The sequence below is a fragment of the Trachemys scripta genome, chromosome 12, assembly GCF_013100865.1.
Source record: "Trachemys scripta elegans isolate TJP31775 chromosome 12, CAS_Tse_1.0, whole genome shotgun sequence".
NCBI lineage: Eukaryota > Metazoa > Chordata > Testudines > Emydidae > Trachemys > Trachemys scripta.
In genome coordinates, this window is record NC_048309.1 from 30,199,664 (window position 1) to 30,215,719 (window position 16,056).

General features: G+C 56.5%; 1 protein-coding gene across 7 annotated transcripts in view; it reads right to left on the reverse strand.

Annotated features, from left to right (window-relative positions):
* Window positions 1-16,056, reverse strand: part of CHD6 (chromodomain helicase DNA binding protein 6) — a 195,355-nt gene that overhangs the window by 77,632 nt on the left and 101,667 nt on the right. For all 7 annotated transcript variants that reach the window (XM_034787628.1, XM_034787627.1, XM_034787630.1 and 4 more), the window contains 5 exons: window positions 6,299-6,446; window positions 4,994-5,143; window positions 2,099-2,164; window positions 1,102-1,160; window positions 301-418 (listed from right to left, as the gene is read on the reverse strand). In XM_034787628.1, the coding sequence (XP_034643519.1) occupies window positions 301-418; window positions 1,102-1,160; window positions 2,099-2,164; window positions 4,994-5,143; window positions 6,299-6,446 (541 nt within the window). The remainder of the gene's footprint in view (window positions 1-300; window positions 419-1,101; window positions 1,161-2,098; window positions 2,165-4,993; window positions 5,144-6,298; window positions 6,447-16,056) is intronic.

Consider the following 16,056-nt stretch of genomic DNA (forward strand, 5'->3'; position numbering starts at 1 on the left):
CTGCTGGCACTGGGCTGGAGCTGACAGCCAGCCCCAGGACTAGGATAAAGGCTGCCTGTCCACCTCCAGCTGGCCACTGTGCCTGCTCCAGGTGATGCATTGCTCAGAATGGAGCTGGGGCAGGTCGGGGTGAGCCAGCTGTCAAGCTGCAGCTCCTGCACTGTAACTGGGGACAGCTGGGTAGAGAGCATGGCAGGCGGCAGCGCCTAGCCGGGGCTCACGGGCAGCACCAAGACAGCTCGACTGGCCCAGCTCTCCAGAGAGGAGACAGAAGTGCCAGCCGCCCAGCCATGGCCTCACCTCTGTGAAGATATGCTTCATCTGGGCCTGCTTGTTCCGAAAGCGCTTTATCTTCTGAGAGATCCTGGGGTCCTTCTCCAGCTCTTCCAGCGTCGCCCACTTGCAGTGCAGGTAGGAGCTGCGGAACAACAGGAAGCCAAACATGAAAGCCTGTTGGGTCGTGATCCCGTCCCCCTCCCAGCGTGGAAGGAGCCCTCAGTGACCCCCCACTGCCCTGGTTTGTAACACAAGGCCAGAGGCTGGGGAAACAAATGGCTCCGGTACAGCTGAGACTGAGCTCCATGGCCAAGGATCAGGGCTGCAGTGGCAGTGACTGTCTGTTCCTAACATCCTGCCAGGCGCATGGGCTTAGAGGGAAGCCCGGGGGAGAGGTTCCAAGCACCTAGCCAGAGCTAGCACGGGCTGGTTTTGCAGCAAGCTGGCAGCCATCCCAGCAAGGTGGATGCTAGTGCGAGGGGAGCAGCATGGGGCACACACGTGCACACACACCTCTACACACAGTGCCTGGGTGCACACATTTCTGCACACAGCATGTGCTCATACACACTCTCCACCCAGTGTACGCCCACACACGCTTGAATATGTGTACACACACCTCTGCACACAGTGCATGTGCACATCTCTCTCCACACACCAAGAGCATGTGCACATCTGCACAGCGTGTGCACACACACATCTCTGCGCACCCCATGTGCATGCACACGCATACACTGCTCCACACAGCACTTGTATACACACAAGCACACACACACCTCTGCACACAGCACATGTGCCAATACAGAACATAAACGTGGCACGTACAAGTTCCTGTACTTGACGTAGAATTCCTCCATCTCATAGGCCAGGCCGCCTGGGTGAACCTGAAACCAAGAGTGAGCGGGTTAGCACCAGCCAGCGCAGGGAAAGGGTGCGGGGCCAGGGACCTCTCCCCTGGTCAGGGCTCCGACTTCGCTCCTCTGGCCTGTGTATGAGCTGGAGGCAGAACTGGAGCGCAGGAGACAGCAAAGAGGGGAGCTGAGCAGCATGAGGCTCGGGAAGGTGACGAGCGCTGCCCCAGCTCTAACTCGAGGTTTCAGTGGCCCTGGAGGGCCAGGAAGGTAACACAGGGACAGAACTTCCTCCACGCGCTGCCCCAGAATGTGCTTCTGCAAGGGCAGCCACATGCCAACAGCTCACCGGAACCAGGCTCCCACCCGGCTCGACTCACTGCCTGACTGATGGGCGATGGCCTTCCCCTGCCCGAGGCTGGGTGGGCATCACGTTAGCCCCACCCCTGGGTAGCGCTGGGATCTACCACACCCCAGAAGTGTGGGATCCAGTAGAAGTTGCACACAGCTGGCACTGGGGACCCAGTACCTGCCCCTTTGGGATGTGCGGGCTCTGCCAGACCCCTCTGCACACACCGTGTCCCACCCCCGCAGTCCAACCCCCTTCTCCAGAAAGGGCAGTGTTCCCATCTCTGCCCTTCATGGAGATGCTCTGTTGTGAGGCTCCTCTGCTGGCCTCACCCAGGCCCAGCAATGGCCATGGTCAGCCAGTCAGAGCCCTCCTCTCATCATGCCCACTGTATCCTGGGAGAGCCCAGAGCAGATGCTCATGGGAGGTGACAGGGGCTGACTCCTGGAGAAGGGGGACTCCTGGTCAATGGGCTATGCCTCTTCCTTGGGGATGTCCAACCCCATCACAGTGCCTCAACGCCTGGCGAGGTGGCCATGGGCAGCCATAGGGCCATGTCAGTATGCCCGAGCTGTGCCCAGGTGCCTCCCCTTTCTAGACACAGGAGGGGAGGGACACTCACCTCCTTCTGCACCAGTCTGGAGGCAAGGATCTTCTCAATGATGTTGGCATCATCCTCAGGGGGCTCCTGAGGGCACCGAAGGGAAGGCAGAGTCAATACCCTGGCCTGGTAGCACCCCCAGCCCTGTCACACAGAGCTCGCTGGCCGCTCTCCTCCCCTTCCTCCCTCTGGGCTCACAGCAGTGCGGGAGCCTGGAGTTGGCAAACAATGGGGGGGGGCACCCCCGGAATGTTCTTCATGGTCCCAGGTCAGGGGGATGAGAGAAGCGCCATCCATTGCTCTTCAGCCAGGCCAGGAGTAGCTTCAGGGGCCCCTGGATGGGGCTGCGATTTCCAGGGCTGCGTTTGGGACCAGGAGAGGGGATGCATCATCTCGGCACCCTGGCTCCTCCCGGTGGCCCAGCCTTAGCCCCAGCAATGCCCAGCACCAAGGCACTATCTACTCCCGGCCACACACACGCAGGCAATGGCACCAGCAGTACAGGGGACGGGGAAGGCGCTCTGCACTGGGGGTTGGACAGAGCCTCAGGGCCAGCGTCTGCCTGTCGGTGCACCAGCTCCAGCCTCTCCTGCTGTCTCTCCCGGGGGCACGAGGGAGCCAGCAGCGCACACACACGCACAATGGGGGGCACCCAGGGGACACCAAGGCTACACAGGCACGATACATGTCCTCTCCCACCCTGCAGTATCACTGGGCCAGAGTGTCCCAAGGCAGGGCATGACTCCCCCTCTCCACGGGGAGGGGCTTGTGCTCTGCAGCAAGGCTGGAGCAAGTACAGAAGCAGACAGCCAGGGAAGGGGCTTGAGGGAGGGTGTGGAAATACAGGTCACAAACTCCTGAGAGCAGGGCAGGTGGGGCACACAACTACACCGGGGTGAGCCCCACATAGACGCGCCCAGCTACACCGGGGTAAGCCCCACACAGGTACACCCAGCTACACCGGGGTGAGCCCCACACAGGTACACCCAGCTACACCGGGGTGAGCCCCACACAGAGGTGCACAACTACACCGGGGTAAGCCCCACACAGGCGCACCCAGCTACACCAGGGTGAGCCCCACACAGAGGTGCACAGCTACACCGGGGTGAGCCCCACACAGGCGCGCCCAGCTACACCGGCGTGAGCTGCACACAGGCGCGCCCAGCTACACCGGGGTGAGCCCCACACCTCAGGGCTGGCTGCATCACTATCTGTGCCACTCACAAACTCCCCATCTCCATCCCTGGGGGCACCATTGGGTGCAGCCATGCCCACTGCCTGCACACGGGTGTTGTAAGAGCCTTGTGGGTGGGTTTTGTTCCTAGCCTGGGAAGGGCCAAGGTGCCAGTGGGTTTCCCTAGCCACAGTTGCCATGGTCACCTCTAAAATGCTGGATGTCAGATGGAGGCAATGAATGCAGCCAGCCCCAGTGGCCACAGCTCATCGGACCTGCTGGCATAATGCCGCAGGGGCGCTGGAGGCTTTGAGCCATTGCACATAGCAACCCACCCGGAGTGGGGTTTCCTCTGGGGTATGCTGGGGTCAGGCCACATTTGCCCTGCTCAGAGGGAAGCAGATGCCAGGTGGGACCAATGGGCAGCAGGAGCTTGGGCCTGTCAAGGCCACTTCCCTTTCCCGTTTGGATTTCAGCAAAGGATTTGCCAGAGTCTCTCAGGAAATCTCACTTGCAAGATCATTTCCATGGGCCAGACTAGGATCACAGGCCTGTGACAGTGGCCAAAGGAGAATCAGCAACAGAGAGAAAGGGCCGCACATCTCCCCTGGGAAGAGCAGCAGGGTCGCGTTGAATAGCTCAGTAAAGGGGATGACTAATATTCACGCGGCAGCTTGGCTGAGAGCTGACTAAGGGGCACCTGACAACGGTACACAAAGAGAGGCTGTAATCAATATTGAACAGCTTTGCTAAGGGCTGGAGCAGGGAACGAGCAGCCAGTGCTTGACACTCACAGCAGAGACCCGGCCAGGAGAAGCTGTCAGCGTCAGCCAGGACAGAACACTGACACAGAGGGACCTGGAGAGAGTAGAGACATGGGCACCGAGAGAGAGTGGAGACAGGCACATCCGAAATGCCTCAGGACTCACCATGAGTGGGCAGCGTGCCAGACACAAGGTGATGGGGCTACAAAGATGGCGAGCACAGTGCAGGGCTGCAAACAGACCCCATACTCTGGAGCAGGGAAGCGACTGCCCAGTGCCGCATGGGTGGGCTGTGATCACATCCCCCACGCGGGGCACTGCATTGCCAGAGATGCCAAGAAACTGGAGAGGAGTCAAAGATACCAGCAGGCGGAGACACTAATTTCCGCAGCCTCAGTCCTGACAGTTCAGTGTGGCTGGGGATGCGGAAGGAGGGACATGGCAGCAGCCCACAGACACCCCAAGGGCATTAATGCCAAGCAGGGAGGGGATCACTGAGTGTGGTGCCGGGGGCAGAGCTGGGAGGGTCAGGAAGACAGCCTCCCCTGGGAATAGTCTCCCAGAGAAGGGGCAGGGCAGGGCCTGCAGAAACAAGAGGGAGCTCAGGCCCCAGACCATGGGCTGGGAAAAGGCCCTTGCTGACCTGGCAGACCGACATGCTGGGGCTCTGGATGGTCCTTCCCATCTCTCAGCGCTAGGAGGTGCTGGGGTTGAACGCTTCACTTCCTGAGAGCCCCACGCACACTCTGCAAGGAGACATGCTGAGCGCAGCTGGATGATGCTCTGGGCAGCTCTCACCCATCCTCCTAGGCACATGCACTGCTCCACACAGCCGGCTCCCCCTCGGACCCACACGCTCCTGCTTGCTTTCAGTACACAGCCAGCATCCCATGTGTCCCCCTCCCCCAATCCAGCAGAGCCCCACCCCCTCTCTACAGGGAGGGCTGGTGCAAGACAGGCTAGCGGGCCCTCCCATACCTCTGCTTGCCATGCCAGCGTAGACGCGGAGAGCGCGGAGGCTCGCCCAGCTCCCAGCACTGCTATCGTCTCGCCATCGTCATCCACCACTTTGAAATCCAGGTCCTCGTTGTACTTCCTCCGCTTCACCTGGCGGCCTGAACGGCGCTTCTGTGCAGTAGACAACACAGGCAGTCAGAGGGCTGGTGGACAACACCACTTCTCCCTCCCCATGGCCACGGGGACTCACAGGGGAGGAGAAGGTGCAGGAGGGGAGACAGCCCAGCCGCACCGGGGAGAATCCCATCCCCACCCAGGCCTGTGGGACAACGGTGCCTTATGCAGCAGACACTGCCAGGGTGCAAAGCTATTCTCACAGTGATTTGCGTCTCCGTTTCTCTTGGCTCTCACACGGGGAACTACCAGATATCAGATCCCGCCTCCCCAGGCCAAAACGCACAGCTGCTCACACACTCCCTGTGAACCCGCAACACGGAGCACGGTGTTTGCACCCAGCATTCCAGCCCTGGGGTTCAGGAGCATCCATTTCGGGCCCATCCTGGTAGGTGCCCAGGGACCTCAATCCTCAGAAGCCTGGTACCTCTCAGGATTGGTTTATGCCACATGTTTTTCTAGCCTGGCTCAGAGGTGGCGGGGGAGCACCGAACACAGGCCAGTGCTCAGGCTGGGGAGAGCACCGAACACAGGCCAGGGCTCAGGCTGGGGAGAGCACCAGACACAGGCCAGGGCTCAGGCTGGGGTGAGCACCAGACACAGGCCAGGGCTCAGGCTGGGGAGAGCACCGAACACAGGCCAGGGCTCAGGCAGGGGTGAGCACCAGACACAGGCCGGGGCTCAGGTTGCGGTGAGCACCAGACACCGGCCAGGGCTAAAGGATGCTGGGGGATGGTGAATCCCCTGTCCAAATCACATGGGCCATCTCTTAGGGGACCCCAATGGAGAGCTGTGCCACTGCTGGACTGCAGAGGGAGGTTCTCAACATGACCTGTGCTCAGCACACCCTCCCGCTGGTCTGAGGAGCAAGGCGCTCCCAGTCCCACTGAGCTGGGGAGCAAGGGGTCAGTGGGGAACATAGCCAAGTGATATGCAAGGGCAGCGTGCTGGCATTAAACCTTACATTACCAGCCACAAACCTGGCCGAGGCGACTATCCACTGACCAACTGCTACCTGGATGCACTGAGCTCAACGCACAGGCACCCAGATGTAAGAAATCAGCTGTAGGAAGTCAAAGCTGTGTTAGAACCCCAGGACATACAACAGACTATAGCCAGCTGAACCCACTGAGGCCAGGGCCCTGCACATACCTGGCTGTCGGCCGACTCAGCAGACTCCTCGGGGCTCTGCAGAGATGGGCTCAGGAGGCCTTGATCCGATTCCAAACTCTCCACTGGGATCTCGTTTTTCCTTTTCCCTTTCTTCTTCTTCTCCACGGGGGTTGGTCCTTGCTCCTTGCTGCCAGGAGAGACTGACAGTTAATCCCTTCTCCAGAGATGTCAGAGCTCAGCATCCAGGGAGAGGCCAGCAAAACCATTTGCTTTCAGTTCTTTAATCCCACTTTGGGGAGCTTCTGCATCAGGTCACCAGGATGCACAGAAGCCAGTGGGGAGAGCTCCCCTTGGGAGTGACTCTAGACTGTGCGCAAGGCACCTGGCCCCACAGTCACAGCATTCTGACCACGGGCCTGGCCCCGTGGTCAGAGCGCTGCATGGACGTGGTCAGGGCGCCTGGCCCCGTGGTCAGAGCGCCACACAGACGTGGTCAAGACGCCTGACCCTGTGGTCAGAGAGCCGCACGGACGTGGCCAGGACGCCTGGCCCCGTGGTCAGAGCGCCGCACGGACGTGGCCAGGACGCCTGGCCCTGTGGTCAGAGCGCCGCACAGATGTGGCCAGGATGCCTGGCCCCATGGTCAGCCCTGTCAGGGAGTGTGGTCCACTGGTCAGAGCAGGAATCTGGGAGTGATAAGAGGAGGTTGCCCATCCGTAACTGAAGGCTCTTTGAGATGCATGGAATACCCTACCTGTATTCCACTGAAGGTTCTGCGCATGTGCCCGGAGCTGGAGCTTTTAAAAGTAGCAGTGTCCGTGTCTGCACACACGCCCTTGGTTTCGTCCGAGGTGATAAAGAGCGGAGCGGACTGACCGTGCCCGTAGCTCCTTCTCCACCACAAATCAATCGAATCCGCAGCAGAGGGAAAGGACGGCGGGACTGGAATACAGATCAGGACCACACATCTCGAAGAACCACCCTCTTCTTTGCGTGACAGTCCCTATGGTATTCCACTGAGGGTGATTAACAAGCAGTACCTTAGGTAGGAGGAGGGTGTGAGGATGATGACGATGAAACCAGGAAGAGGAGGACGGCTGCACCAAAGGAGGCATCCGTAGAAGAGTCCCACACCAAGGTGTAATGGGAAGAGAAGGTATGTACTGAACTCCACGTGGCTGTCCTACAGATGTCCATAAGGGGCACATCGTGAAGCACAGTTGCAGTTGATGCTTGAGCTCACGTGGAATGGGCCTGTATCCCACGCAATAGAGACAGCCCTGATAACTGGTAGCAGAGCATAATGCATCCCGAAACCCACATAGAGATCCTCTTAGCAAAAATCATTTGTCCCTTAATGCATTCAGTTACAGTAATAAACAGCCTAGGGGACTTCCTGAAGGGTTTTGTCCTCTGCAGGTAGAAGGCCAGGACCCTGGGGATGTCGAGGGAGTGAAGGTGTTGTTCCTCCACTGAAGCATGAGGCTTTGGAAAGAAGGTAGTAAGTGTATAGGTTGGTTGATATGGAAACAAGGGACAACCTTAGGCAGGAACTTGGGGTGCAAGTGTAGGGAAACCTTGACTTTGTGAAAAGTGGTAAAGGGGCGATCAGTCATCATGACCCCAAGTTTGCCCACCAATCTTGCAGAAGTGATAGCCACCAGGAAGGCAACCTTCATGGAGTGAAGAGAGAGAGCATGAGGCCATAGGTTCAAAGGGTGACTTTGTCAATGTCGTTAGGACAAGGTTGAGGTCCCATTGGGGAGCGATGGACTGAACAGGAGGATAGGTTCATAGGAGACCTTTCCAAAACCTGGAAGTCAATGGATGAGTAAAGACAGCGGCCCCTCAAATGGAGGGGGGAAGGCATTGATAGCAGCACTTGATGGAACTGAGAGCGAGGCTGGATGCCTTCAGAGAGAGGAAATAATCCAGAATAAGAGAGATGTCCACATTTTCAGGGACAAGGCTCCTGCTTTGGGACCAAGAAGTGAAATGCTTCCACTTGGCCCCACAGGAACATCTCATGGACTCCTTCAAGCTCCTCGAGAGAATGCCCTGCACTGCCAACAAGCATTCCCACTTTAATAAAGTTGCCCATCCAAAAGCTCTGAGGTGAAGAGTCTAGAGATTGGGGTGCTGGATCCATCTGCCCTGTTGCATGACCAGTCCCAGGAGAGGTTGTAGTGGGGAGCGCACTGACATGCAGAGAAGCAGGAGAAACCAGAACTGTCGAGGCCAGAAGGGGACAATCAGAATAACTGTCACTCTCCCACCTGACCTTGTGCAGGACTCACTGTAGGAGCAGTAGGGGAGGAAAGGCGTAATTGAACCGATCAGACCAACAAAGGACTACTAGAGCATCGCCCTGGTACCGGACACCAAGACGGCCTCTGGACCACTATTAGGTGCACTTGCTGTTGGCCTGGGAGGCAAAAAGGTCCCTGATTGGAGTTCCTCAGCAACTGAAAATGCTGGTGACTACAGTGTTGTGAAGATCCCATTCATGAACCTTCTGCTGAGAGAGTCCATGATTATGTTTTGAATTCTGGGAAGGTACGCCACCGAGAACAGGATCTTGCAGATGATGCGCCAATCCCAAAGGCCTCCACCCAGAGTACAGGAGATCTCGTGCCCCCTTGCTTCTTGATGCAGTAGACAGTGGTATTTTCTGACATGATAAGGACATGACAGGAATGGATGGATGGGAGAAACGCCCAACATGCTCTCCTCACTGCTCTAAGTTCTAGGATGTTGATGTGCATCCAGGACTCCCGAGCAGTCCAAGTGCCTTGAGTCATGCACTTGCTCATGTGGGCCCCCCATCTAACGAACAGTGCACCCGTGATAATTGTCATTGAAGGGGAGGATGGGAGGAACAGTATCCCAGTGCACACCTGAGCCAGATCCGTCACGACTGGAGAAGGAAGAGGACTTCATGAGGAAAAGTGGGGACAAGGTCCATATAAAGGTGCTGTGACGAAGTTGGGGATTTTTGTAGTGTTTTACATGACTAGTGTGTGCACACCTCAGTTTCCCTGTGTGCTGCATGTTTAACAAGGTGGTGAGAGAGGGTTTGTTGGTGCAGAGAAATAGGTGTGACCTTGCCTAGCAGCTGGGACCCCTGGATAATGGCCTGGAGATGGGGTACCCTAACAACTGGTGACCTGGTGACTAAGAGGTCCACCCCAACTTAGCAGTCAGTCGGTTCTGGCCAGTGGGAGGACCCTGGTGACCTGTTTACCTAGGACGGAAGACAAAGGACAGGGGAGGAGCTGTTGGGGAAGATGATATCGGATAATTGGCTGGAAGGAGGGGGCTGCTGGACTGGAGAGAGGGAGCAGCCAGAGCCCACCTGGATACAGGAGAGACCTAGATGTATGGTGCTGACTAGGCCTGAGTGCCTGAAGAGTTTCCTGTGCTAGGTTCAGATGCTCAATAAACCTTTCTGTTTTACGCTGGCTGAGAGTCACTCCAGTCTAGAGATCAGGGTTGCAATATTCCCTCTGGGAGTGGAGGCCCCGGGGGTCCAGAGCAAGTGGATTCCCTGCGGCGAGAGACAGCATGCTGAGGGCTCAGAGAGGTGGGGTTCCAGGAGCCAGAGGAGCCTACGGCTTAACCGCTGAGAGAGAGTGGACCCCCGAAAAGGGCTGTCACACTGAAGTGGATTCCTCCCAGGGACCGCACAGAGCCGAGAAAGAGCATGAGTCCTGTGAGTCCATGACAGGTGTGTAGGGGAATAGACCCTCTGGAGCCATAAGTGTAGGCAGCGAAACCGCAGATGAGCAAATGCAATCACACAAGTGCAAGTTGGAAAGAAGAGAAAGGCAAGTTCTGGCTGGGAAAAAAGGATTGAACAACACCCTGAAAATTAGGTCCTGAAGGGTCTGGAACCTGTCCTCCAGCAGTTCTGGACAAGCCGAGACCGTGTCGGTGCGTGCCCCAATGAACTCTAGCAATTACCTGGGGTCCAAAGTTCATTTTTCAATGTTTATGCTCACCCCCAGGGAGGAGAGGAGCATGAGCAGCATGGAAATCGAAGCTCAAGCTTCCCTTCTTGATCGTGTCACCAGCAGCCTATCATCTAGATAAGGGAATAGAAGGATCCTTCAACAGCAGAGGTGGGCCACCACAACTGAGAAAACTTTGGTGAATACATGAGGAGCAGTGGAGAGTCTGAACGGGAGAATGTGTACTGAAATTGATGATGATCTGCCATGAATATCACGAATCATCTGTGGGCAGGATGGTTGTCCACATGAAAGTAAGAGCCGTAAACCATATATTTCTTTCTAGGGAAGGAATGATAGCCGCCAGAGTGGCCATACAAAGTTTTGGCTTTCCTACTAAATGGTTGAGATGACACAGGTCTAGGATCGGTTGCCACCCGCCTGTCTTCTTGGGGACTAGGAAATAAGTGGAATAGAACCCTGCTCCCTGATGGGCTGCGGCAACAGGTTCTATCGTGCCTATCTGAAGAAGGAAGTCCACTTCACGGTGAGGATACTGTTGTGAGAACGATTCCTGAAGCGGAGGTCGGGGATGTGGACGAGGTAGTGTTTGGAACTTAATCGTATAGCCATGTTGAATGACATCCAGGATTCACTTGACCACTGTTATTGCACTTCAAAAGGGCAAGAAGAGAGCTAGGCACCCACTGAAAGGGGTGGGCCGGGAGCACGCCATGAGGCACAGAGGTTGGCGGCTCTCTGAGTGTTCTCAGAAATAGCACTTCTGAGATGTTTGAGGGCAGGAGGTTGTGATGACGATTAACTGGAAGGATAGGACTGCTGGGTCCTCTGCTGTTTGTGAGAAGGCTCATAGGACCGTTGGAAAAGTTGGGGAGCTTTGAACCGCTGGGTTGGAGGTGGACAGTAGAATTTGAGCTTGGGTGCTGGTGTGTAGATGACCAGAGACCGGAGGGTGGCTCTAGAGTCCTTGAGGGAGTAAAGAGAGTCATCAGTCTTCTGATCGAAGAGGTGAGACTTGTCAAAGGAAGATCTTCTATGGTGGTCTGGATCTCCTTCGGGAAGTCGGAGGAATGTAACCAGGACTCTCTGTGCAGAGCTATGATTCTATGACAATCCCCGTAGCCATCGTATGCGAGAAGTGTCTGCTGCATCTGCGACCGGCAGCGTCGTCCTCGCCACCAGTTTCCCTTCCTCTAGGATAGCTTGGAATCGGGCCTGATCCTGCAGGGGCAGTTTATCAGTGAAATCCATAGGTTTGCCATAGGTAAGGAAGTTGTATTTCACAAACAGAGCCAAGTAGTTCAAAATGCAAAATTGTAGGTTGATAGAGGAAAAAACCTTGTGGCCCAAAAGGTCCAGGTGCTTGCCCTCCTTATCTGCCGGGATGGATCGCAGGTGCTGTTGGTGGGTCCATTTGGTAGCTGCCTGAATCACAAGAGAGTTGGTGGAGGATGGGAGAAGAGAAACTCAGATGGCCTCATTGATTGGTAGGGCCACCTTGGCTGGTACTGAGGATGTAAGATGTTGAGCAGTTTGTGCTGCTTATCTTGCACTTCCTCCAGTGGGATGCTGAGGGCACCAGCCACCCTACGAAGCAGCTCCTGAAATTGTTGCAAGTCATCCGGTGGCGAGGGAGGAGTAGAAGACACTGCGGCATCCGGTGATGTAGAGGGGAACTGCTTCGGATCTAGTGGTACCGTCAGAGTTGCACTCAGCATTACCTAACAGTGAGTCTGAATGCCTGCTGGACGATGGTCGGAGAGGGGAGAAGGCATTCCTCACGGGGGGAGAGCAGAAAGGATCCAATGGTGGGATTCTGAAGCCACGAGCCCCAGTATGGCCATCCCGGCGTGGATCTGACTGCAGATGTTGAGGAGGGCCCCATAGAGCAGGGTACCAAAGACACCACTGCTGGGTAAATGGAGGCTACTACCATGAACCTGACGGGGCCTTGAAGTACTCACACCAGCGGTATGGAAGGGGAAGGCCTCAGTCCCTGAAGAAATCTTCCGAATCCAAGAAATCAGAAGCTAGTTCAAATGGTGGTGCCATCAGAACTGAAGAAACTGTAGAAGGCTCTGGGGAGTGGGCGGGAATACGGTCCAAAGAAGGCAAGTCCAACTTTGGGAAGCGCACTCTCTGAAGAGGTGATAGCACCAGAGGGCAAGAAGACCTCTCCTCAGAGAAAGCAAACAGCTCATGCGGCTCCGGAGGTTGACCCAAGTCTCCCCAGCATGAGTGGCATGCGCTCTTCAGCTGGAACCGGAAATGGAGAGGAGGACTGCTAAGGATCCAAAGGTTCCCTGGACCTTGGCAGTGCCGATCTGGAAGGAGTATGAGTTTCAGTGGATGGGGCTGACAGACACAATGGTCTGTGCAGCTTCTTGTTGTGCTTGTGCGCCTTGGAACGCACTGCTTCTCTGTGGCCGGAACTCATGGATGGGGCAGTGTTATTCTTGGACATAGAGTAAGACTTACTGCCATGCTTATGTGCAGGCTTCCTTGCCTCACAGCTAGGCCCCAATGCGGGTCCACAGCACTGGTACTGGCGGAAATAGACTGGAGGTTTGTGGTAGGAGACATTTTCTTAGCTTGCTCAGGCCAATGTACAGGGATGTTCCCTGGCCTGGATCCAACTGCAGTCTCATGGTGACCTCAATGAGGTGCTTCTTGAAGTGAAGAGCCCAGCCTTTCCGCGTACGTGCAGGGAAGGAGAGACAGATACTGCACCTGGATGCAACTTGTGCCTCCCCCAAGTAATAAGGGCAGCATTGGTACTTGTCACTGACTGAGAATGAGTGATGACAGGAAGCGCAGATCTTGAACCCTGGAGTCTTCAGCATAATCCAATATCAGGCCTGGGTGCTGGGAAGATGGAGAGGGGGAAGGGGAGAGATCGGGACGACCAGTTAAAATGGCGTCCCCGCTCCTTAAAATCCTAAGAACTACCACTGAAACAACTACAAAAATAACAAAACTATTAACTATGTACAAGAATAAGAGTCTTTTTTCTCAGTTTGCAGAAATGCGTCACAAGAGACAAGAGAAACAAAGAGGCTCCAATTCTGACCACGCGGTGGTGAGAAGGAAGTGAGTGCATGGTCAGTCTGTCCTGCCCTTTATCGCCTCAGTCGTAACCATGAGGCGGACCAAGGGGGCATGCGTGGACCAACAGACACTACTATCAAAAGCTCCAGCTCCAGGCGCACGCACAGAACCCTCAGTTGAATACAAGAGGGACCATCACTTGAAGAAGACGACCTTGCTCTGTGATACATTGGCTGTACCCTCTGCACTCCTGTTTCCCCATGATAAGCATGGAGGCGACACTTTCCCACCTCTGAGATCCACAGGCTGAAGATGCTACAAAGTACAGTTATTATTGCAGACCTCAGAGTGCAAAGTGCAACCCTGGCTTCCTGGCCCACATGCCCTATGGACTGCTCCCCTGGAAGCTCTATTTGAAACAGTTCAGTCCTCTGCAGAAGGAAATGAACATGAGAAATCTGATCAGTTACCTCATGTCTTGCCCCACTTTGGTTCTGATACCCCAGTCTGTCAGCTCCGTGTGGGCAAAGTGGAAGGAGTTGTGAGTCTTCCCTGAGCCAGTAATACTGCTAGCTCGCACTGGGCCGTCTGAGACAGAGCCCTCTCGTTTCTAAGGGTATCAAACCCAAGTGCTTGGCAAACAGATTGGGGAAAGACATCTATTATCCCGGTGCCTGCTAAAGAGATGATGATATAACCAGGCCCTGCAGTCAGCTGGCAAGAGGAGACACCAGTTTTGAGAGGAGAGGACTATCACCTCCTCTCCCACCTCCCACCTGGAGAGCTCAAAGCTCCTTTCAGACATTAATGAACTGATCCTCATAAAATGCCTGCTTGATGCCAGGAACACCATTACTCTGGGACACTCACTGCCTGCAGGGTAACACTCAGTGCAGTGCTTCCCATTGTAGGTGTGGGACCTGCCTGTTTCCTAACAACACCCTTGGGGGTAGTATCTCTAGCTCACAGAGGGAAGGAGAGCTGAACTGACTGCCCGGGGCTCGCACAGCATGTCAGTGGCAGAGTCAGCAGCAGAACCCACATTTCTGGATTCCCGGTCCCATGCTTTACCCAAAACATCATCCTTCGCCAGGAGCGATTGCTCCAAGCACATTACCCTGCGGCAAACTGTGGAATCCTATCTGCAGCGCTGCCACGGTCCCCATCAGTAAGGCACCGCTTCAGAGAGGGAGGCAGGCTCGGGGGGCACACAATGGGTGAGGGATGACAGCCTAAAGCCTGGCAGAAGATATTCTCTCTGTTCATCTGCATTCTCCCCAGAACGCTAGCTCCCCCTGGAAGTCAGTGTTGGGCTCTCTCTTCAAGAGAGGGATGCAGCTGGCACAGCCTCCCCAGCAACCTACGCCAGAGCAACATACTGCATCTGAAACAGGTAGTGGGAAGACGCGCTGCCCCTCATTGTGAAACAGGCCATGAGCAACAAGCAAGAGCAGGGAGTCCTGCGCCACTGCAGCGCCCTCAACATGGGAGCTGGGAACTGGCGCAGCATTGCCAACGCGGGAGCGGGGAGCCCTGTGCCACCGCAGCGCCACCACCGCGGGAGCGGGGAGCCCTGTGCCACCAACTCAGGAGCAGGGGTCCTGCGCCACCACAGCACCACCACAGCGCCACCAACGTGGGAGCTGGTAGCCCTGCGCCACCGCAGCGCCACCAACCAGGGCCGGCCTTAGGAAGTGCAGAGCCCGATTCGAATACCCGGCGGCGGCCTGGGTCTTTGGCAGCACTTTGGCGGCGGGTCCTTCACTCACTCTGGGTCTTCCGTGGCACTGAAGGACGTGCCGCCGAAGTGCTACTGAAGACCCGGACCACCGCCGGGTGAGTAAAAATTAAAAAGGCGCCTAAGTTAGGCGCTCTTCTTTAGGACACGGGGCCCTCTTAGGCGCAGGGCCCGATTCAGGGGAATTGGGGGACTTGGCCTAAAGCCAGCCCTGCCACCAACGCAGGAGCAGGGAGCCCTGCGCCACCGCAGCACCACCAACGCGGGAGCAGGGAGTCCTGCACGACAAGAGTGCCACCACCGCAGATGCAGGGAGTCCTGCGCCACCACACCGCCGCCAGTGCGGGAGCAGGGAGCCCTGAGCCGCTGCAGCGCTGCCACCGTGGAAGCAGGGAGCCCTGAGCCGCTGCAGTGCTGCCACCGCGGAAGCAGGGAGCCCTGAGCCGCTGCAGCGCTGCCACCGCGGAAGCAGGGAGCTCTGAGCTGCTGCAGCGCTGCCACGACGTGAGCAGGACATGGGCAGATGTGGGAACGCAGGGGTGCTGGATGGATTCACACAGTTGTGGGGAGATGACCGGGCCACCTTCTCCTCGGGACCGGGGCTGTCTCATCTCTCTCTCTCTTAAATGTATAAAGGCCCCAGCACAAAGTCTGGGGGAAGCGAGCTGTGAGCAACAGAGACTCCTCATTGGGAATGCCATGTCCAGCGCTCCAATAGGGCTCTCCAGACCAGCGTCAACACCTTGAACTGCAGCTGAAAGCAATGGGAGGGGAGTGCAGGCTCTGGACCCTCCTGCTGTCACCACACCACACACAGAGGCGACCCCAACAGGGAGAAGTCAGAGCAAGTCACAAAGCCTGGAGCAGAGAGGAAAGGCCTGGAGGATCAAAGGGCTTCAGGCCAATGAAGCCACTCAGGAATCCTTTCACAGTTGGGGGCCAGGAGCACCAAGCTGCAAACCGGCTGGAAAAACCACAGGCCACCCTCCTCCATACCCAGAGCAGCCCCCCCTGATGCGCCTGCATCACCCCTGGCTGGT